This window comes from Pleurodeles waltl, chromosome 8 (genome assembly GCF_031143425.1).
Source record: "Pleurodeles waltl isolate 20211129_DDA chromosome 8, aPleWal1.hap1.20221129, whole genome shotgun sequence".
NCBI lineage: Eukaryota > Metazoa > Chordata > Amphibia > Caudata > Salamandridae > Pleurodeles > Pleurodeles waltl.
The window spans coordinates 122,867,286-122,890,759 of record NC_090447.1 but is presented as its reverse complement, the minus strand read 5'-3'; the positions used below and the strand labels follow the sequence as shown (position 1 = coordinate 122,890,759).

Sequence of the window (23,474 nt, the reverse complement as noted above, 5' to 3'; positions counted from 1 at the left end):
AGATAATTGCACTTTTGCCGATAGGTTTCACTACGAGTGAACTGTAGCAGCGTGATCGCGCTGTTTTTTTTCTTTCAATGTGGAAAGAAAAAATCCAGTTGGGAGTTTACAACTGCTAATAGCTGTAACTTGGAGAAATGCGAGACCCGTTGCATTGTAAATGCTTGTTTAACCTCCTACCAACACCCTCCTCCTGTCAGAAAAGGGTGTTCTCTCTTCTAGAGTTAGCAAAGTCAAGTCATCAAGGCTTGCACTGTGGTTTAGAAACACATGTACAGAACGCCATTGTGGGCTGAAACCTAAGCTGGTGTTTTTTGTTTTTTTTTTAGCACCAAAATAATAACATTTCCATTAACCCAGATACCAACCACCCCAATAGTGCCGGTGCCGCTCAGTGAAATAATTGCCCAGATCAGGATTCCCAAGTCGCTGGTGACCAGGTGTTACCTTTGTCGGGACAGGGCACTGTTCTCTGTGTTCAAAAACTGGTTAACGCGCCACTGTTTTTTTTCTGTTTTTCTAAATGTCATTGATAGGAGTTTGGTGGAGGATGGGGGCACAAACATATATAGAGTTGCGGTTTACCACGCATTATGAAATACTAGCTTTAGAGTGCCATAGCTGTGACTCTAACGGTTGTAGTCAAACTTTTGTGGTATCTAAGAATAGCACAAGATCAGCGCTGTCCGGCAAACCTCAAGGCAACACCAACTTGCACTAGCAACTGAGCCTTTTTGTTGGGAATCAATACCGACTATACATGATGTGGCATGGAAATTCTCAATGTACAGGAAAGGCCCATGTTCAGTGCAATTTCACCAGCTTAATGAACCCAAGTGACACTGAAGCTCAGAACCCAGGTGATTCTTGTCCATGATCTTCACTCTTTCTAGCTTCTTTTTGCTGTTTGGGCTGTGGTTCCTGGTGGCCTCTGATCATTGTTGCTCCAGTTGGTGCCTTCCATGTAGATTCTTATGTAGGGGGGCCTTATGCAGTTCTCCCTGGGATGAAGGCAGCTTTCCTCCTTGCAGGGGCACTCCTGCTCCTTCTCGGACAAGTCAGGTCAACTTTACGTCTCTTCACTGGTCATAGCAGCAAAGATTCTTCTCAAGAGTTCTGCCTACCTCAGAGTGCTACAATACAGCCGAAGCTTAGCTCCAGGTGACACGTGTCTGTTCTACAATATCCAAACAGTGTACCAAAATTCTACTTGCAGAGGTCTAGAATGTACCCTACTTTGGAGACGCATGCAGGAAGCCAGAGCCAAAGAGTTAAATGTTTTCTCCAACCCTGGAAAAGTGTAGCTCTCCTCTGTGTTCTGTTTTCTTGGACTAATGGAACAAGATGTCACAGCTCCAGTCTGTCAGAACTGGGTCAGGTGTGAATGTGGATTGTGGCGCAAACAGAACAACATGGAATAAATGTGGATCACCTTCAATGTACTCATAGAATAGAGTGCTCTGGATGAAAACATTGGGTATGCCAGAAAAAAGTGGCGTGCTCAGTGGTATAGCTCTTACAAACCTTGCAGAATGTTTTCATCCCAACACAAGTGCTCACCGGTAATGTGACCAGCCAAAACCCCAAGTAAGCTGAGGCTCTGTTGTTTTCACACGGGCATCACAAAAAGATTGGTCCATACAGCTTGTGTGTGTGATATGCACCAGAGCTTTGGGAATCTGCTTGCTTCTCTGAAGGGGCAGTCCCTAACAGTACATCTGTGCATTGTTAGCTTCATAAAGTCTGCCTGACTGGTCACTGAAACAAAGGAAAGACTCATATGTTCGTGCCTCTTTCTGCTTGAAGTTAGAGGAGTAATCCGAAGACCTTCGGTGCTGGTGTCATTTGAAGTTCGAAGAGACAAGTTGCCGTGAAGAGTTTTTTTCAGTCTGGTGGTGCTGTCAGAGAAATGCCTTTGGAATTAAAAACAGGATGCAGACAGAGGGATAGAGACTGATGGGCATCTCCATGAGTGGAGTTAGATTCCCAGGAATTATTAAACTTGTTGACTGTGATGCAGAAGAGAAACACCTGTGGCTTGACAATCATTGTTGATCCAAACATGAAAGATACTATTTGGTTATTTTAGGGTAAATGTTGAGGAGTACTTTTTTGTTATAATTAATTGCCAATACATAGTTCTTTAGTAAAATGTATGTTTATTGCTAAAGCAATCTTTGTTTTAATCATGTAACAGAAAGATGGTCGGCATTGTCTTGAGGTGAATGTGTACTGTGTGCAAATCTAGAGCAATTGTAAGCTAAGTTGCGCTGTTGCATTGTAGTTTGTGTGTCAGTTTTGAGGATGTGGATTTTAATGCTGCAGTGTGGTACACGCATGTAGTGCTCCACTGGTGCGTTATGTTGTTGCCGCCAAGGTGGACCTCTACTGGTCTTGCTGAAGGATCAAAATGAACCCATTCTAATGTTGCTGGTGGGTCAGTGTGGAACCATACTAACGTAATTGGTACATCACAGTGGACTAATAAGGTGACTAGATAATCAAATTGGACTCGTAGTGATGTTGAGTAAGTCAAGGTGGACTTTATAATTATTGCTGTTGGGTGAGACTGGACATGGAAAAGTGTTGTTGGGTGGGTCTAAGCTGACCCTAAGTTTTGTTCCTTATGGGTTAAAGTGGACCCGTATTAATCCTGAAATAAACACGTATGTTTATCCATTTAGTATATTGGTGACAAACTAGAGATTTTAGTCAAACAGACACATATATCTCAAGATGTTAGTAGACAATGTTTTATGGTATACTGCTTACTAAAAAGAAAGAAATCCTTAGGGAGCTTCAACAACAGTCGATTTGATCTGTTGGCCGGATAGACCACTAAATTATTGTGAGTCTTGTATGGTAGAAATTGTTTATTTTGTGAAAAATCATTTCAGTTAATGCTTTAGAATTAGAGTTTTCTTAACATTGGCCAAGGCAGTCGCTTTTCAGTCAGCAATGCTAATGGTATATTGTCCGTGGCTAGACGCAGACTGTACGCTCTAGGGTTATTTTGTTCAAGACTTTGCTAAAAAACCTTCCATAGCCTTGACTTATGGTTTGGGAGGCTTGTCTTGTTTTTCTTTTCAGGTATTCTGACCAATCGAGGGCTCTTTAAACAGCGCTGAAAGGCCATATTAAGAACTGTATTTATATGAGTGATGTTGAATATTTAAGGACAGAATATCTTACTACCTTCTTCATAGGTGTGACCTGTCTGAGTCGAACCTTCTTGGGTCTGCCCCATCAAGGATAAGCACATGTTTTATTTTGATTATGCAATTACTATTTTTTTACAAATCTCTAGAGCATGTGCTGGAAGTGATAGATTCTTACAAAGTGCAGAACCTATAATATTTGTTTATGTTCTGAATATTTTATACAGATTAGGATAGCGCCATTGTTGCATAGATTTAAAGCTGAGTCGATGAAAGTGGTGATATATTATCACCAAATAAACACTTAAAGATATATATAAACAGTTTTGTGGGATCACATTTTAGAGCCAGGAGTTTCTCGTGGTGTTCTGGATATGTCACAGGCTCCAGGTAACAGTAAGGATCTAGAAAAGCAAAACCGATGCATACGGTCGAGGTAAAATTCACATACTGTGTTCCATAATGTAAATGCATGTATTAAAATAAAATATAAAACATTAAGAAGGCTTCATTCTACGCCTCTCAAAATCACATCAACTTATATTCTATGAAAGGCTAAGCTGATGGTTTTGCCAGTGCTTAGTTATTGTTTGCCTCTCTGCAGTTGAATGAAGATAGAATGTTTTCACCAGGATAAGGAAATTACATATCGGTATTTACTTTTGCTGATGGACACATTTGCAGCCTTTCAGGCTAAATGTTCAAACTCATTTTAACGAGTGCAATTTCATTTATTGCATTTGACTAAGAATTATTCTATGCATGACATTTTTTCTGAATGACTCTTGCATGCCTCCCTCTGAAGGTCGTCTTTGAACTCCTAGCTCTGTGTACAGCATGACCATCCTGTCATAGCATTGTATACAAATGACCCCAGCGCCACAACTAAAAATATGACAAGCAGGTCTTGGTGTCTACGGTAGCTTCTCAATTCTACAACTAGCTGATGATGTGGGATCACGCACAAAAGGTGCCCTTTTATAAACCGTGGCAGGACGTACATTTTCGCCACCCAACCAGTTCTTCTTGACCCTCAAAATAAAGAAATATAATCGACTTGGTATCTCTATTCAAACCACGTTTTTGTATTTCTTCTTTTGAAGAGTCCTTATCTAGGTTAAATTTTAGCATATACATCAAAGAATGCCTCTGTCAAAATGGAGGGGGAATTCCCTTATATATACTTACACACACACACACACACACACACACACATATAGGTGTGTGTGTGTGTACAAATATATATACACAAATATAGATGTGTGTGTGTACACACTACACACACAGCAATCAATATCCACTTAGATGAGATATTGATAGACGTCAGGAGGATAGAATACTGTGGTGCGATGGGTTACTTGTCCTGTATCTCTATGTCACAGATTGCCTTTTAATGGCAGTGTAATGGACAAGCCTTACACTATAAACACGTCAATTTCACTCTCACTTAGCAGCTGTAGAAGGGAGCATGGTTTGGAGTCTTGCATGCGTTTCCTGTACTACTGTGGCACTTTGACAACATGTACCCCGTGTTTTGTATTTTCCAGTTACCTTGTTGGAGACGAGTTGTGGGTCGTCATGGAGTATTTGGCAGGAGGATCTTTGACAGATGTTGTAACAGAAACCTGCATGGATGAAGGGCAGATCGCAGCTGTCTGTCGAGAGGTAACATTAAATGCCGGGGTCTTGGAGATGTTTTTTATAGCTGTAAACCGAAAAACCCAAGAACAACCCTGTGAGTGCAGTCGTGTAACTGCATCCAGCTTTGCACAGCTAAACCAACATGGATGGGGCATTCGCTATGACGTGAAGTGAAATAAAGTATAAGGTGAAATGTTCATGTGTACCTATGGTGGGTGATCCACTTGCTTTTCATGGTGCAATTGAGAAATGAGGAGCAAGTTACATTTGGGAGATCATTCACCTGGTACAACAAAACCATGAGTGAAAAAACACAGGTTGGCGCTCTATGTAAAATATTGAATTGCCAAGTTGTAGAAGTATATATAGTCGTTCAAGTTTAGAACCCTAGAGCCCACGTCTCTGAAGAAGAATGGAGCAAGAAGAACTGAAGTGTGCAGGGCTAAAGGAAGGAATGATAAAAACCGAAGGAGTTCAGCCTTTTTGACCAAGAAGGATAAACTGAACCAGACTGTAAATGCTTTTTACATTCTGTTAGTTTCAGTTTTATTGTGCATGTCCTGGCAGGAGTGGCCTCCCATGAGCCTCTATGTGTGTACCAAGTCCACTGGAATGCTACAGTTTTCCTTTTAAATCTGGATTAGCCAGACTTGCTGCATAATACACCGTCTGCAGCATAGTTTGCACATTCAAACCCCAAAAATGCATTTTTAGATCAGAAGTCACTTAACTAAAACTCTGTAGTCTGATCTGTTGACTTAGTGGACTAATGCATTCAGTGCAAGAATCTGTATTTGATCCACTGCTCACATGTTAGAAATCCAGCAAATTAGTTCCGCTTTTATTCTCCTGATTTGAATACTATTCAGTTGGGCAAAAATAAACAGCTGTTACACAGCTCCAAAGGACCCCACGCTCTGCATATATGTAGTTTTCAAGCCCACATGATAAGGAACCCTACACCCAACTCTTACAGACGTTAACTTGTCACCTGTATTTGGGGACTTAGAGGTGAGAGTTATGCCCAGATAATGCTAATATCTTTGATTGAAGAACAAAAAAAGTTTTTTTCTGCAGCAGGAATCAAAAACCCTGCATATTTTATGCAATTCAAGTAGGGTGCAAATAATGATTATTTCCCATCCGATCAAATGTTTTATTACACTGTTATGGCAGTGTTCTAACAAAATCGTTTGATTTCAAGATGTCACTCTAAACTTAGAAGAATCTCAAAAAGTGTTTAAGGTCTTATGCATTAAATTAAAGATGTTCTCCTAGCTAGACCGTACTATTCTGCAGGACTGTTTTTTGATAAAACCTTGTTTTCAAGGAGCTAGCAGAGACATATCCAAAGCTGATAGAAGACGTTTTTGAGAATTCTTTGTGGGCAGGTTGAGAGAACTAAAACAGTAATATATTTAAAAAGTGTAACAAAGTTGACCTTATCAATGATCATGCAATAATTAGGACTGTAAAGCCTGGTAACATTTTCTTACAGAAACTGGGAGAAACTAGGAGTTATGTGGCAGCACCTGAAAGAACTAGTCTGTTAAACAATAGTTTATGTGAAGCAGTATTGTCGCAAACTACAGAAATGTTATTTCCTTCCTTTAGAAAATTAATTTCCTGGATCAAGAGGATGTAGTTGACCTAGTACATTTAATAGTAGTACCTGACAAATGCTCAAGTAAGTCACCAAACAATGAGGCATGGAAGGTGAATCTTTAACCACTGTTACTGTGTAAACAGTCCCAGATTAACTGCATATTTTAACCAAGCTTTAGGCTACAATAATTAATGTATAGTTTAAACACCCTCTACTGGCTCTGCTACTGCTGTCCGCTTACCGCTTTCTCATACCACCACGTTTTCTGTCAAAAAATATGCGCAGTCCCCTTAGAATAAAACGGTGAAATTGACTTCATTGAGTATGTGCTCACCCGTGTGCAGTTCTGTACAACACCAGCTCTTCTGCGTCCTCAGAATTATTGACTTTTTTGTTTCTTTCGATACTGTTGCCAAAAGTTTTTGTCAAAGTTGCGCATGTCTGGTGGCCATGTCCACTTTTGCTTCCGCTCCGGGCCTGATCCCTCCCCCTCATGACAAGTACCGCCATAATCAACCTCCAGCAGGTCTGTCCCACATCCTCTCTCCCACCAGAGATACACCGCACCCCTTTAAGATGTTGTTTTCGTTGGATTTCACACTTCAACCTGAAGACTTAGGAAATTCACACCCAACTGCCTATGTGTTTTCAGTTGGACTCTGTGTAGCAATTGTTTAGCAGAATGCTCCAAAACCCCCAATATTTTTTACTAAGGATATCAATTACAGACTTCCTTTTTAGAGTCCCTCCGTCTATGCAGCCGGATGTCTCAAACAGGATCTTTGAAATCAGCAAACCCCTTTATCACCACGGGTTATTGATTTGGTAATGGCTGCTCCTATGTAAGGGCAAGGTAGTGAGGTGATAAGAATAGTTGTCTCTTTACCTGCCACTTGTTGATATTACAGTTTTGGTTCTTTCTAGATCATGCTATCCTCCGGTGAGCTTTGCGCACTAGGCACCACTCTTCCTCTCCAGCTAATCTCAGTATCCGGGTTATCTCTGAGGTCTGCATCTTTCCAGCTCCTCATATGCAACTTTAGACTTTTCTCCACTTTTCCTCTCTGCATGCACTACTTCCTTCTGCAACGCATCTCATCTTTTGCATTAGCGGACCACTTATTTGAGGTTGACGCCCAAATCTTCCTTTCTTTCCTCCCCTCTCTTCAGGATCGTGCCATGAACTGTGTTTCATCCGCCTAACTCTGAATGACATTTCACCTTATAATTCTCTACTTAGCCAAACTGAGATTATGTAGCTCACTTCATCCATTCCATCTCATCTCACCCCTTTGGCAAAATCCTTCCCACCTTCTCCACTGAGACCATCAAGTTCAGTGCCAGAGCCAGTTCCTGCTCTTGCTTCATTTCCATCGCAACCAACAGTAATCTAGTCAATATCTGCAAGATCCACTCCTCTCGCGTTCCATTCTTGCATGATTCTAATTAATGTCTCAGTCTTAAGCAAGATGAATTTCTGCAGCAATCTCTTCACAGGTCTCCTCCAATATCCCTATAATTCCCCCAATAACAGCCCTAAACTTTGCATCCCACACTCTGTTCAACCTTCGGTGATTCAGCTGCCCCTATGAATCTGGATAGCGCATGGTGTACAACTGGATCTTGTATAAATATCTCAGTGTGGCATTCAATATCTGTTCAAGCCCCTTACTTCACTTTAAATTCTGCAGATAATTTTATTTCTACATCTTGAACTTCCCCTTTCACTCATAGTCTCTCCTTCACCTCAATCTTCAAATCCCCCGTGCCTTTTCTAGCACTGTAACCCTAAATCACCCTCTCCTTTGATTTATATGCTGCTACTTCAGTCACCCCTCTCACTATCAGTATTAAACCAGCATTGGCAAAACCAATAGGTCTAACTTTATTGAGTTAGTACGTGCACACCACTTCTTTTCATTCCTTTATTTGTGTGTATTTGCTCATTATTTCCAGCCGCAAATACTTTGCTAGTGCCTACTCGTTTCACTGCCTTGTTTTCACAGTTCCTCGAGTTGGATAAAAGTCATTAGCACCATCAAGCGCTTTAAATATTAGAGAACCTTTGGAAATGTTGAAGGTACCTTTGTCATTCTCATAGAATATTCAGTGTCTCAAACGGTTGCTGTGACCAGAGACACAATTTGAGTTTATCAGGCTCAGCCTTAAAAAGGTCAGGGTTATGTGTAGTAGACAGATACATGTAGTTTATATTTATTGAAGCCCATTAGGCAGAGCACAGGAGTATTCTCACTTAAGTTCTCCACACAGATGTGCTGTACATTACACACTCTCCATCCAGCAACTCAAAGGAAACCAGAAGTCCACAGCAACTGCAATCAGCTGGAGTGGGGACACTGCTTTGCTTAGTTACAGGTTAAAATGTATACCCAAATTGAGGCACATTTTACGGAACTGGAAAGGAGCAGCAGAAACGTTGACAGACTCCAGCTGAACTCAGGATGGTGCAAAAAAAAATTATTCAAGAAACAGAAGTATTTCAACATTTCACCTTCGTGGCTAATAACATTGATAGTCTGACACTTGCAAGCGTTCAGGCACCCCTCGCCGATTCCACTGTTATGACTTTGCAGAGCTCAGAGATGAACTCACATTGCTGACATAAAGTGCTGATGAAGCTCTGGAGATCAATTGCCAGCAAGGCAGACTCAGCCGCCTCTTCTGAGTTGAGCGCCGAAAATTGGGTACTGACTATATCTCTTATTTAAAGGGCTTAGAAAGGAAAGCACAAGGGATTAATATAGGAAAGACTAGCAGAAGAATTGTGTGGTGTCCACAGGTGTATTTTACGTCTCATCTGGTTCTGTTTCGCTTTATGCGGTCACCTGTGAATCCTGTACAAATATGGTGGTGTACAAATGGGGGAGTTGGATTCTCCTGTGGGTTTGCAATTATTTCATATTTGTACATCATGCAAGGTATTGGGGTGGCCTTCGTGTGCTCAAGCTGTCTCAGTAAACAAACCGCAATAAGGGGATCACACTTGATTCTTAAAAAAGCATTTACAAACTGCCTGAGATTTCTTATTCCTATTAGAGCACACATCTGCGGGCGCTTAAATGTACTGTATTGTAAGTAAGAAAAGCAAAAACCTTAGGAAAGCATAGCTTTATTGCCTTGTTAGTTTTTTTTTGTATTTCCTGTGCTGTAGTAGCAGTCTGCGCTGAAAGATAGCAGCAAAATAAACTTAACATGGAAACAATTCTTTATTCATGATCTAGGCGTAGTCCAAAACACACACTCTAGCTGAACTGATATGTCCTTTCACCATGTGCAGCTTGGATCAAATCTGGATCCTAGAAGGAAGGGGGGCATCTAACAATAGATAAATTATTTTTTGAACATGGATGAGGAAAACAAAACAAATATGGTTTATTAGTTGTTTAGAATATATATCTATATATATATATATATATATATATAGATATATATATATATAAATTGTAAACAACTAATAAACCATTTAAAAAAAAAAGAAAAACTTGCCCAAAATTTTGTTGTTCAGGCAATTGTTATTCAGGCAGAATCGTTGTTTAGAGAGTAGCTGTTCAGTACTTCGTTCTAGAGACTTTTTAGTTGTTTAGCAGTAGTGGTTTAGGCAAGTAGTTGTTTAGGGCCTAGTTGTTCAGGATGTTTCCCATTCCTCACTACCATTTACTGATCACAGTATAGAAGTCTGACTTGACGGTAAGATTTTATCCTACCATAAGCAGCATTTATTTGGAGTAGATTGTAAAGCATTATTCTTAATTTATTTTTAATAGATTATCTGAATATCAAATGTATTTGCACAGATGAACTCAGCTAAACTTGTTGATTTATTACAGTGCCTTCAAGCTTTGGAATTCCTCCATGTGAACCAAGTCATTCATCGGGACATCAAGAGTGACAACATTCTCCTTGGGATGGACGGATCTGTCAAACTAAGTATGCTGCTTTCTTTAATTTCTTGTCGTGCGGGTTGTCTTTTTTACTTCAAATTTGAACAGAGTTTTGAAAACATTTCAACTTGCCCTGCTTTCTTGCTCAGAAATTGCATTTCTGACCTACATTCTCTGATGTCTTCAAGCCTTGAGCTTTCTTCAGTCCTTCAGAGAATCATTGATTTGTTGACCACCCGAATCTGATATCTGCACATAACCAAGGAAGTTGAGTCATTGAGCTGTAACAAATGCTAAATAAAAGAGTGATGCTCGTGGTACATGAGACTGTGAGGTCATGGAAGGCTGTTTTCTAAATTCTACTTGTGCAGTAAAAGACAATCTAAAAAACTCAGTTTGCTCAGATTGACTTGTTTAATACTGAGACATATCTATTTTCAGCTGACTTTGGATTCTGCGCCCAAATCACCCCAGAGCAGAGTAAACGCAGCACAATGGTGGGGACTCCGTACTGGATGGCTCCTGAAGTGGTGACCCGGAAAGCCTATGGACCCAAAGTTGATATTTGGTCCTTAGGAATTATGGCGATAGAAATGATTGAAGGGGAGCCTCCTTACTTGAATGAGAACCCTCTCAGGGTAAGTATTCCTTAATTCGACTTGTTTTATCAAAGTTACAAATGTTGGAAGGCCCTAAAACACAACATTGTGTTGTGGTTTAATCACAGTTTGCAAATCGAAGGCAAACTTTAATTGCTATGATGAACATTCTATACTATAGAAATTCAGAGAACATTAAAGAGGCCTTCGGGTGAAGGATGTTGCAGTAGCTTTAAAAACACCAACAGGCGTCAAATAAATCATCAAATAAAGCAATACTCTAGAATGCCTACTGGTGGTAATAGAGATGCAGGGCAGAGAACCTTTTTTTTTCTACACTATATGGCCTCTTTGATGATTAGGGTTTTGGTACATTAAAGCACTTTGTACCTATGTATCCCAGTGTGTATTGGCAGTTATATAGCACACTCCTACCTTGGAAGCAAAGGAGCAATGAAAAAGAGGGGAGAGTCTGATTTGGGGTACGATTTTGTTCCAGGTCCTGCTTTTATGGCTTGAGAAGGTTTGTCTTCTGGTATTTTCCTTTTTCCCTTATGTATCTCTGGTATGGCGATGCTCATGCTTCTTCAAATTCAGATAACTGTAGGGGAGAACACAGAATATTGTAAGAATTTTAAAATTCAGAATTTTGAGACTGTGTTTCAAAAACTGCCTGTATGTAGAAAGCTCACTTTTTGTTCCCCTTCTCTTTTCCTGCGTTTATCTCTAATCACATTCTGACCCAGTGGATTAACAAGTGTCTTCCTAATTGTCTAATACACTGTTGTGTTTTTTTATGCAATTATCAAGCTTCAAAGAAAGGAGCAAACTTTGTTGTGTAGTATATTTAGAGACTGCTGTTCAAAAGGGTTCACTTTATTAAATTGTAGAGATATTATTAACAAAATGAACGCACACAAAACAAATGTATTGCAACAAAGGGACAAGTTTATCAAACTCTTAAAAGTACAGATATAGACAGTTTCTTCTGTATTTCCTTGCTAACCCAATTCTCTGCAATCTTTAACTTGCGCCCAGTGTAAGTTTCATCTGCCTTGCTGCCTTATGTCGTTCCGTGGGACAGTTTGTTCCCTAGTCTTTTCATTTTAACATAATTGATGGAAATGTGCCCCTTGATGGTTACTGTTTCTTTGTACACCAAGATTTGATGTGATGGCACCAACTCAATTATTAATCGTTCATCAGTGGTCAGTAGGTAGAGAGGGCCTTCGGGGCTGGCACAGAAAAGTTGAATTCTGATTTAAAGTAGATTTGCCTCATTTACAGATTGTATTTTTACGTTAAGTAGTTCAAGCAGAAAGGCCATGCATAGCACCTATCAAGTGATACACGGATATGCAATGAATGGTTAACCCAACTGCGAACTTAGGAGGGATGCGGAAAGCGAAACGGTGCCAAGAGGTTCAGCAATTGTTATCCATTGCTTAAAAGGCATAGAGTAATCGCAATATGTTTTGTGAAATATATGTTTTGGTCTATGGAACAGTGCAGAAAATCCTTATAAGTTGAAAATATGGGTTTTGAGGGGTGTGTTAAGGTGGGCAGGGAGGAGCTGGTCTCCGGTGCAACAAATAATATTCATCGATGCACCGCCGGAAGAGACTGGTAAAATAACAAGCTCATGCTGCCGAGGACGGGCTGGGGGTGCAGTGAGACGTTTTTGACTAACTTGTGGGTGGGGAGTGGCAATGGACAGCCTGTAGGTGGATGTGTTGTGCATTAGGTGATCTGCAATAGACCATAGCTGCCCTGGTTCATGCCATACAAATATTTATACAAATGTACTTACTATGTGCCAACCTCAAGCATGTCTGTAGTGGAAATGGAAATGGTAAGTGGTTGCTGGTGGCAAATCCAATGACTGAGATGTTGGAATGAGTAGTGATTGGCTGAGCTTGTTGCATTAGTTTTGTTTTATTAAGTCTAAGCTTATCCATGAACTTTTTTGAAGACAAGGTTATTAAAGATAAGGTAGTGGCTGATCATGGCAGTCGCGAGAGCTGCATAAGGAGCAGACGTGGAGGTCAGGATAACTAAGCTACAGAGATGAGCATCACTGATCAGCCGAAGCTCAGGTTGGTGGGCACAGTGAGCTAGGAATGAGTTAAGGAATGCAGGGGCTTTGAGTGCAGTGTTGAAGAAGTGTCTGATGTGTGTCTTGGCCTGGTTGAACCCGGACATCGTGGCCTTCCAGTACCAGAAGGCTGGGAGGCAGTTGATGCAGATGTGGACAAGAGGGTGAGTGACGGCAAGGAGGAGATAATCTGCATGACATCATCAAAGAAGTGTCAAGACAAATGGTAACATAAGATTGTATTGCCAAGAGACATAGTATAAAAAAGAAAGGAGTGTCCAAGAGACTACAAGCTCGGAGTTCTACAGAACCAGGTCAGGGTGTAGGAGTGGTTAGAAGGTCCAAGGAAAAGGATGTGACCCACTTCAGTGATGCTAAACCTTACGTAGATGCTGGGTGTGTGCACCATTATGTGGTGGCAGCAACACTGACAGAGCAGAGATAATGAAAGGAGTGAGACTATGTCTTCTCACCTACGTACACAATGAAATAACACACATTCACTGAATATAAGGCTGCTGATTCCCAGCAATGCTTGCTTTACATTAATTGATTCATGTTTTCCCCCACATTAGGCCTTATATCTCATTGCCACAAATGGAACACCAGAGCTACAGAATCCAGAGAGACTTTCAGGCATCTTTAGAGATTTTCTTAATCGCTGTCTAGAGATGGACGTGGAGAAAAGAGACTCTGCCAAAGAACTGCTCCAGGTAGATCCTTCTTCATGCATTCTAATTTTGTCTCTGCTTTTCACACTTATGTTCCTTCGTGTTCTCTATATGGAGAAAAACACAAATCTTGCTAGAGACAGTGCAAAGAGCAATGCAAGTTTAGCAGTACTAAGGTTTTCCTTTTTAAGGCCAAGCTGGGGAAGGCACTTTGGTGCTTGGGTGGGGTTTTGTTGCTTATGAGCAGTTAGCACATTGGGCTTTGCTGTACACATATGACTCTCACAGACACTTTTACGGTCTTGACTTTTAGGCACTGCAAAGTGTCTGTGAAGCACTGTGAGCTCTGTATAACCCACCCTTCAATAGTAAAGAATAAGTCAACTGATGATTTGGCTACTTGTTTATTAAACACTGATATAATTAGACTTACATGCGTGAAAATCAATCAGGTGGGATCATTTCTCTGCAAAGATATAAACAACTCGTGGGACTCTAAAAATTGCAACTTTATGCGTTTACAATAGAATTTGACATATGTGCAGTTGTAAGCCCTACTTTTGTTACAAGAATGAAAATCTTACATAGCCTGTTTCTGCTTGGGACCTTGCAGAGCAACATGCATGCACTGAGACACTCACATGGGTCGTTTATGGTGGTGCTTAGGGACTTTTTGCCAGACCCATGTGTGTTTGTAAGTAAATAAGGCTTTGTGTGAAAGGACATTCAGAATCAAATATGGCCGACGAGACCCTTGTTCCAGATTTCTACTATTAGTCGGTCTTCCCGGTGTTTTCGTTAATTTCCCTGTAATTTAAATTTGTATGAGATCACCTCGTCCTTTCATATCTGCGACGGCAAGTCCACCCCCAGAAAATGTCATCTCTCTAACCTTCCACTTTAACCACCATGGACATTTTGGCATCTTGTGCATTGGGTGAGGTCTTACTTCTTCTGATGCAGATTGCAGCATTATTGTGAAAGAGCTGCCTTCAATATGTGTTTTTTTTCCACTTTTTCTAGCACCAAAACAAAATAAGTATCACACTGCACATCGGCAAGGTTCCATAGTGTGGCGCCATGCTGATATCCTGCTGCGTTTACCACAGGGTTTATGGGGCCTCAAAATTATGCTCCCCTTCATTCCTTCTACAACAGTGCCAAACCCAGGATAACCAGGGTCTGCTCCAGTAGCCTGGTCATTAGGGACTCTTTCTCCATTAATGAACCTTTTACCTACAAATCATTGTTTTAGGTGTGTTTATCTGATTAGGTCAAAGGAAGCAAAACAAACCTGCATCACCCAGAATGCATTAGGTTATCATATAAACATACTGGATTGGAGACTTTCTCCAAAATGACTTGGAAGGCGACCCTACCTCGAGTGGTGATAGGTGTACTTTGAAGTAGTGGTAGCATAAACAGCAGCTGTTAACTTTATGCCAACTCTTGGTTTCTTCGCCAATAGCATAAAGAATTATGAAACTTGTAGTTTCCTGTTTTTCATAATTGGCTTTCATCTACAAGCCCGGTATGTACTTGTGAGAGTTGGGTTGTTGGTTGACGGGGGTGTGAGCCCTGGTCAAGCACAACCACAATCCTTGCCAGAGTGCGGCACATGCCAACTCTAAAATAACCTGTGCTCAGCCCTTTGTTAGCTTGGTACTGAGCACTCAGGCTTAACTTAGAGGCAATGTATTAAGTATTTGTGCAACACGTCAAACAGAAATAAAGTGGAAAACACCACTCCAAAAAGACCCCACACCAAGCTATTATGCTAGAACTCATTTTACTAAATGAAACAATGCAATTAATAGATCTGGGGGTATTCAGTTTAAATGATTTTAGTGAAAATAGTGCCAAAAAGCACAAATCTGCATTTGGGGATATTTGGTCGTTCCGGACCGGGACAGAGTCATAAGTTCATGCCAAATGCAATGGAGTGCAGGCCGGCGACAGGGACCCAGTTAGGAGCCTGGTGTCATCAAGCCTGGTACAGTACATTATATATTAAAGTTATGTCAGTTAAAGTGGTTAATATTCACTTCGTATGAAGCATGGAAATTAACATGAGTAATGTTTCTGGTTTCCATTATACCCATTGCTGTATGTGATGTTGAGCTAAGAAGGTGGGGCTGGCTGTACTCTTCATAGTTGCCATAGCAGCAAAAGCTTTGCGAAAAGCAGCCTACGGCATATTCCAAACAAAGCTTTCAAAGTTGCAGATTAGTTCTAGACCATTTGTGGCACATTCTGCTAATCGTGTCTAACCAACAGAGGGATGTACCTTGATAGCTATTCAGCGCCATTTACACAGTCAACTACAGAGCTCTGTTCAAAACATCATTCTGTACTGTATCTTCTGCCAGCCGTGGCTTCCTTAAAGTTTGTGTTGGGTCCTTCACACTGAAAAGCTGCAGGATGGGCTGTTTCAATGGATCGCACCACAAATGATTGTGAATGGATGAGATTCATTCAACCATTTGTATATATGTATATGGTATTTCTATAACTCGAGCCTAGCCAAAATGCAGTGGAGCGCTGTACATGGTCAAAGACAAGCATAAAGGGATTGATTAATAAGAGAGGAAGCTGGGTTGTGAATGGTTAATGCACTTTGATGTAGTGTTCTTTAAAGAGGTGAATCTTCAACTCGTAACCTAAATTAGAAAAGCATTGGGTCCGACCTGCTCTATAAAGAGATGTTTTTCCAGATCTTGGGGCATAGATGGAAATGGTCTGCTGTCTTCTTTATTCATTTTTAGGGTCGAGCCTGCGTTGCATGCGCTCGCGCATGCGTATCGCAGGGAGACTCTTTTGTATTTAGAAAAGGGCTCGGAGTCCTGTCAACTTCACGTCAGTGCTTTTTATTGGTTCGTGGGCTTCCCTAATAAAATCTGCTTGCTTTCATTAGTCGAAGGTATGCATACGTCATGCCTTTTCCGGTGGCTAGCCCTCCTCGAGCGCAGCGACCAAGTACAGAAAACATGCGAGGCTCGCTGTTTTCCATCGGGCTCCTGGACTTCTTTTTCTCTAATTTAGAGCGCGATCTCGCTTGGCAGAAGTCGAGCGCTTTACATAGTTAAATTCACTTTTTCGGGTTATGTACATAAATACACTTTTGCCTGATAGGTGAAAAGTCGGGTTAAGAGTTTGCAACGCGATCAGCTCTAACATGAGCAAAACGCGAGACCCGTTGCATTGTAAATGCTTGTTTATACTTCTTAATATGCTGCCTGGTGGTGTCCTGGCTGCAGGCCTGCCACCAGAAATCTGCAAGATAAGCGGGAGTGCTGGCCATGATAGCTTTGTAAATGATGCAGATGGTTTTGAAGATAGTGGTGACCGGCAAGCAGAGTCAATGGAGTTCCATCAGGATGAAGGTGATGTGATCTTATTTCTTCAGGATCTGGATGAGACGTGTCTGCAGCATGGAGGATACCCCCAACGGGTGGCAATATGGTGTCATGGAGTAGGGCCTTACCACCGTCCAGATGCGAGGGTATGAGGGCTTTTACAGCAGTTCTGAAGTTACTTTCTGGAAGAAACAGCTTGACGTCATTTAGATGAGAGAGTTGGTACCAGGCCGTCTTTATGTTTTTTGGTGTGTGTTCCTTGAGGGTGTGGTACTGTCCAGGGTAAATCAAAGGGACTCGGCATTCGCTGAAAATTGGAGTTCAGAGCTATCAAGGTTCATTTCATAAAGCCAGGTTTGTACTGTTCCTTGTTTATTGTTCTTGGCAAATAACAGGAATTATTTCTTGGTTTGGTTGAACTTCAGGGAGCCACTGAGCATTCAGGTCTGGATGATGTGCAAGCAGCGTTTGAGGTCCTGGATGTCTGAAGCAGAGGAGACTTTGTAGAGTTGTGTATTAATGGCATATTGGTGAAACTCGATGCTGGTATATGTGAGTAGAGCACCAAATGGCTCCATCACTTTACAGTTTTTTGCAATAGAGGTAAGAATGTCCAGACTTTGGTATGGTCCTTATTGTGCCATAAGATTAAATCTGCACCTCACTGATAAGGTCTAAGTAGGCTGAAACTGGTCTGGGATTGCTTGTAATCTAGTCAAGAGGGTACCAGGTGGGCAGTGCAGGCTGGACCGCTCCTGTACGAACTGGACCAAGACTCAATCAATCAAAGCATTTGTAAAGTGTACTACTCACCCGTGAGGGTCTCAAGGTGGTGAGGGAGAGGGCGGCTATTTACTCGAGCAGCCAAGTCTTGAGGTGTCTCCTGAAGGTAAGTAGGTCCTGTGTCTGTCGCAGGTGGGTGGGAAGAGTGCTCCACATCATGGCGGCGAAGTGGGAGAATGATCTGACACCGGCGGTCGTTCTGTGGATGTGTGGGACGGTGGCGAGGGCAAGGTCAGCGGAGCGAAGCTGGTGGGTCAGGGTGTAGAAGGAGAGCCGTCTTTTGAGGTATTCTGGTCTGGTGTTGTGCAGTGCCTTGTGAGCGTGGGTGAGGAGTTTGAATGTGATTCTCTTGTTGACGGGCAGCCAGTGCAGGTCTCGCAGGTGGGCTGTGATGTGACTGTGGCAGGGGATGTCCAGGATGAGGCGTGCGGAGGTCTTCTGTATGCGTTGCAGTCTTTTCTGAAGCTTGGCCGTGGTTCCTGCGTAGAGGGCGTTGCCGTAGTCCAGTTTGCTGCTTACGAGGGTTTGGGTGACCGTCCTTCTGGTTTCTGTGGGATCCATTTGTAGATCTTCCGAAGCATGCGGAGGGTGTTGAAGCAGGAGGAAGAGATGGCGTTGACTTGATGGGTCATTGATAGCGATGAGTCCAGGATGAATCCCAGGTTATGTGCGTGGTCGGTGGGTGTTGGTGCGGTTCCCAGTGTGGCAGGCCACCAGGAGTCGTCCCATGCGGAGGGGGTGGTGCAGAGAATGAGGACCTCAGTTTTGTCAGAATTCAGTTTCAGGCAGCTGTTCTTCATCCATTTGGCGATGGACTGATTACGATTATTCTTCAGCTCAACCCTAACTTCTTAAGCAAGGTGGTATACATGCTACATAGTGAACCAGATGTATGTATTTTGCTTTGGCTACTTTTTTCTTTTCTCTTATTCTCTCAAATATTAATTTTATTGTTGTTTTGCTTTCCACTGGGCATTTCAGCCATATTTGGGCTGCTTCTGTCCTTTTCTGAAGTCTCTGACCATTCTCACTTGTTGATTGGCATAGCAGTCATTCTCCATGTCCATCAACAGATGGGTCTGTTCTACCATTGCACAGACTTTGTCCCTAGCTGAAGTTGGCTCCCAGAGCTGATTTAGTCCATTCTGACACGGATTGGCTACATCTTGTGGACAAGTGCAAGTGATTTCTGTCCCTGAGGTTTGTAGGGAGACAACTTAATTCTCTTCTCCTACGGACTGTGGAGGTTGGATGTTGAAAGAATGAAGTATGGTGTTGGTTTTCTAAGTCCTCTTTTGTGATGTCTGTTTTTACACTAAAGTCATCAGGTTAGCAGCAAACAGGGCTTATTGTTGGGGTGTTAGGGCAAATTAAAGTCCAGTTTTGAGGCTTCAGTAAGACCCATAAGTAATGGCTAAGATGTGTATGAGGCATATGGCGGTAGCGTCTCCAACTTACTGGTAATTTTCATTACACCTCGTCCTATTGTATTTATCACTGGCATTATCATCTGCCTTCTGATGCAGCCTTCGTAAGCGGCGTGGATGTGACTAGGATACTGGGAATGTCTTGCCTGTTACGATGCTAGTGGAGTGGTTTTTTTGTTAGCTTTTGGGACTCTGCACTTTCCCACTGTTAAACAGTGATAAAGTGCTTGTGTTCTCTTCTTGGTAAATTAGCTTATACCCAATTGGCACATATAATTTACTTATAGGTCCCTAGTAAAGGGGAACTACAGGTACCCAGGGCCTGTAAATTAAATGCTGCGAGGGGGCTTGCAGCACTTCTATGCCACCCACATAAGTACCCTTTTAAGGTGGGTTCCAGGCCTGCCATTGCAGCCTGTGTGTGCAGTTTTTCAACTACCATTTGCCAGCCCCAAAACTGCCTTTTTAATACGCATCTCTCTTCTAGGGTAGGCCCTAAGCAGCCCTTAGGGCAGGATGCATTGTATTTTTAAAATTGAACATGTACTTTTAAGTTGTACATGTCCTGCTAGTAAAGTACTCCTAAATTGGTTTTTCACTACTGCAAAGTAACCTCTTATTACATGTAATAAGTGCATGGGAACAGATTGAGAAAGTCGTGTTTGGTGTCTGAGGAATTTTAACCTAAATACCCTTTTTATAGTAAAGTTGGGTTTTAAGGCACAATGCTGAAAATACCACTTTTAGAAAGTTGGAATTTTCTTGTCCTAACCATTTAGTGCTTTTAGCCTGTTCCTGGGTCACATAGCTAGGTGTATTTAGCAGTTGGCCTTTGGGTATTCCTCCCAGACAGCATTAAAAAAAGAGAGTTGGGGTGCTAGCAGAATTGGCCATCTCTGACAGGTTCGGGGGGCGTGGTGCTCTCACCCATGACACTTGCACTTCAAAGGCACTGTCCCAGCTCACACACAAAGGACCTCACACTAGCCTCTTGTGCCCCCAGACAGACTGGCACCAGGGCAGGGAGGCAGGAAATTCCAAACACCTCTGTAGGGAGAAACTCCAGACGCATCTCCCACTTCAAAGAGGGCACCAAGTATAAAAAGGGAACCCTCAGAAGCACTCTTCAGTACACTCCTGGACCTGTGGATACCACAGAAGGAGGATGCCCTGATGCTTGATGTCTGCTCTGCTTGCTGAGAAAGAAGACTTGAACTGCATCCTTCATCCCAGGCTGACGTGACTTCAAGGGTCAGCTGACTGACTTCCTGTTCTGTGCTACAGGGACACAACAAGCCCCAGAGAACCCCCTACAACTGCCCAGATGACCTGTTGCACTGGACCTGCCTGAGCCCTACTGGCCTCAGCTGGAGTGAATTTCTGATCCCCAAGAGGTGCCCCTCAGGTCTTGGACCCCTGATGTGGCATCAGTTGAGCTTCTCCTTGAACAAAAGAAGAAATCCTGAAATCCTTTGCCAACTCTTGGTGGCTGCACCGACTGACGCAACGTTTTGGTGAATCTGACTCTTCACGCTACAGTGACCGCCAGCTACGACCGGCAGCGCAAGATCTGCACTTCATGCTACAGCATCGACAGCCTGCTCGGTGACTATCGTCTGCGATGCACTACAGCGATGACCATCCATGAATCTCTTCCTGCTCCCCACGGTCTCCTCCATCGCGAGCGGAACGCTTCTCGCTGGACTTTGAAAGGTACGTTTTTCAGTGGGACTAATCTGGTCCATGTATCCTGTCCGCACTCCACGGTTGGCCTGAACTTGTGAGTTTCACTTGGTTTTGTGCAGATGACTGTGATTGACACTTTGTGCTTTTAGGTGCTTTACTTACCTGAAATCTTTAAAATTGCCTATCTCCAGTTCTACTGATTAGATTTTTCTCGTTTTGGTGTTAAATAATTTATTTAAATGTACTCTTATTGGGAAGTTATTTTATTAACAGCTTTAAGCCCTTTCTGGAGGTAAGTTTCACCCCATTAGTGATATCTGTGAGGAGAAATTAATAGGGCTTGGAGTAATGAAGATTATCGGCAAGTAACCAAGTCACTATCCACGCACTTAAGAGTCTTGTGTGACTACCGGATGATGTAAAGTTTTGAAATCTACAAGACATGAATTTATACTGTCCTTATTTGAGGCACAAGCTACCTTATATCTGTTTTCATGAGGTTAAATATTCTGTAATCTAAGCCTCACCGCTCAGTGGTTTAGCTGGTGGTTGCCTGCGGGGGCCATGGTCACACATTTCTGGGGACAGGCACACATTTTGGGGACTTGCACTTATTTTTCCTGATCAGACATTTCCTGAGAGCAAGAGAGAGAAAAACACACAAAGGAGAAATAAGGTGGAAGAGAAAGATGGAAAAACTTAACAGAGCAGGAAAGGAGGAACCTGAGATCAAGGGGAAGGGGGTGCTCGGTAGTGGATTAAAGAGGTTTGAGGTGGATTAAAGATTACGTATTTTTAGTATTCGGCACACTAACATTTAATGGTGCCTACAGTGGACTTCTGAGCACAGTTTTGGGAACTGGCACTCAATATTTTATAAATCAAGCACTTCCAGTGCTGCAGTTCAAGACTGGCGTTTCAATTTTCATTGCAGAGCAAGTTAGGATCACACTTTATATCCATCCTACAATATGATTTCTTTCTTCTCTAACACGTTTTTTGGGTCTGGCTGGACCTCACAGCACCTGTTTACCTATTATTACCAATTCTTTAAAATATACATTGAATGGGATTTGTCACCTTCCAAAAGAGTATTTGCCTCTCACCTGATGCTCTTCGTTGTTTTGGGTATCAATTTACCGTCTATGGAGTGCTGCCACTGAAATACACAGAGGCCTACTTTCCATCTTAAACGTGCACTGAATTGTCATACAATAAATTATTTATTTCATAGATCCATTGTATAAAGAAAACAATCTTTTGTTTTGTCTTCCAGTGCAACATTTTCTTTTAATCTTTTAGGCAGGACTTCAAATGAAAGCCAGACCTACTGGTTCTGCCAAAGCTTGTTTTCATTTGGTTATTTCAGATAACTTTTTATTAAAATGGGAATAATTGAAAACAAATGTTCACTAGCGCCGTGTTTTTTAATCTGCGTTTACACATTGTGTCTTGCGTGCTGCTAAAAGTGAATGATTTAATAAATAGCAGTTCGCTGTACTTTTGAAATGGTGTTTTGATTTGTGAGAAAATAAACCATGACTTCCCGCGCTTGTCATTTTCCAGACCAAGGACGAGGCTTGCGGAAACGATGCACAGGTGACCTCCGGTCTACGGGATGAGGGGAAATGTTGGTATTGATTGAAAAGGCTTCTCTTTTTCTTTTCCAGCACCAGTTCCTGAAGATTGCGAAGCCACTTTCAAGCCTGACTCCTCTTATCCACGCGGCCAAAGAGGCGACCAAGAACAACCATTAGTACAGCGCCACCTTCCGGCCGCCAGGCTCTTTTTTTGTGCGTTTCAGAGACTCAGCCCCAACCTTCATTTCTTCCTGGGAGAAAAGGGACTCGATGGTAGCCTGAAATGAAAAAATGTTGTTCAGATGCAAAAAAAAAACTCAGAATAATAGCAAAGGGATTCCTGAAGGGGAAGAGACATGAACTACTGATCTGAATAAGTGAACCCTCATTCACCCACTGTGGGCGAATATTTTGTATGAATTAGTGAAGTCTTAAAGAGAACGCGTAAGCGTAACTTTGATATGTTTCAGTGAAAACAACGTTATTTCTTTTTGTACCTTCTCATGATTTTTTTTTTTTAAGTACTTTCTTTTTAGCACTGACCATGTTGTGTGGAATAAATTAAATCTGTTTGAGACTCGATGATCTAGCCTGCTTTTGCTTGTTGATGGGTCTGCCTCATTTCAAACCTCCCTGAATATAGTTGAAGGCTTTCTCCTCTGGGTACCACACTATAAAATACAGAGCATCACCGGGTTCTTGGAACTATATTGCAATGGAAATGAATCTCTTCTCTATCCAACAAGGAGTTTCTCGCACCCATAGTTCTAACTGAAAAGTGTTGGTCGTGCAAGGTTCTTTAGCTTGAGCACACGACGAGTGAATTCCTTGCCCGGAACTTATGGCCAGATCTCTTGTTCTCCAGCTTCTCGTTAGTCCTTAAAGTCACCTGCACTCATAGGCTTCTCTTCCCCATTCCTGGTGTTGCAGACGATAGCATCCGCATCGGCTATGGACGCTTCAAGTGCAC

At 42.0% G+C, this 23,474-nt stretch overlaps 1 protein-coding gene across 2 annotated transcripts in view; it reads left to right on the top strand.

Moving 5' to 3' along the window:
* The window catches only part of PAK1 (p21 (RAC1) activated kinase 1), a 296,992-nt gene extending 273,906 nt beyond the window's left edge, over window positions 1-23,086 (top strand). For both annotated transcript variants that reach the window (XM_069203912.1, XM_069203913.1), the window contains exons 12-16: window positions 4,706-4,823; window positions 10,254-10,353; window positions 10,749-10,945; window positions 13,577-13,714; window positions 22,595-23,086. In XM_069203912.1, the coding sequence (XP_069060013.1) occupies window positions 4,706-4,823; window positions 10,254-10,353; window positions 10,749-10,945; window positions 13,577-13,714; window positions 22,595-22,681 (640 nt within the window). In that variant the 3' untranslated portion in view covers window positions 22,682-23,086. The remainder of the gene's footprint in view (window positions 1-4,705; window positions 4,824-10,253; window positions 10,354-10,748; window positions 10,946-13,576; window positions 13,715-22,594) is intronic.
* The last annotated feature ends 388 nt before the right edge of the window (window positions 23,087-23,474 follow it).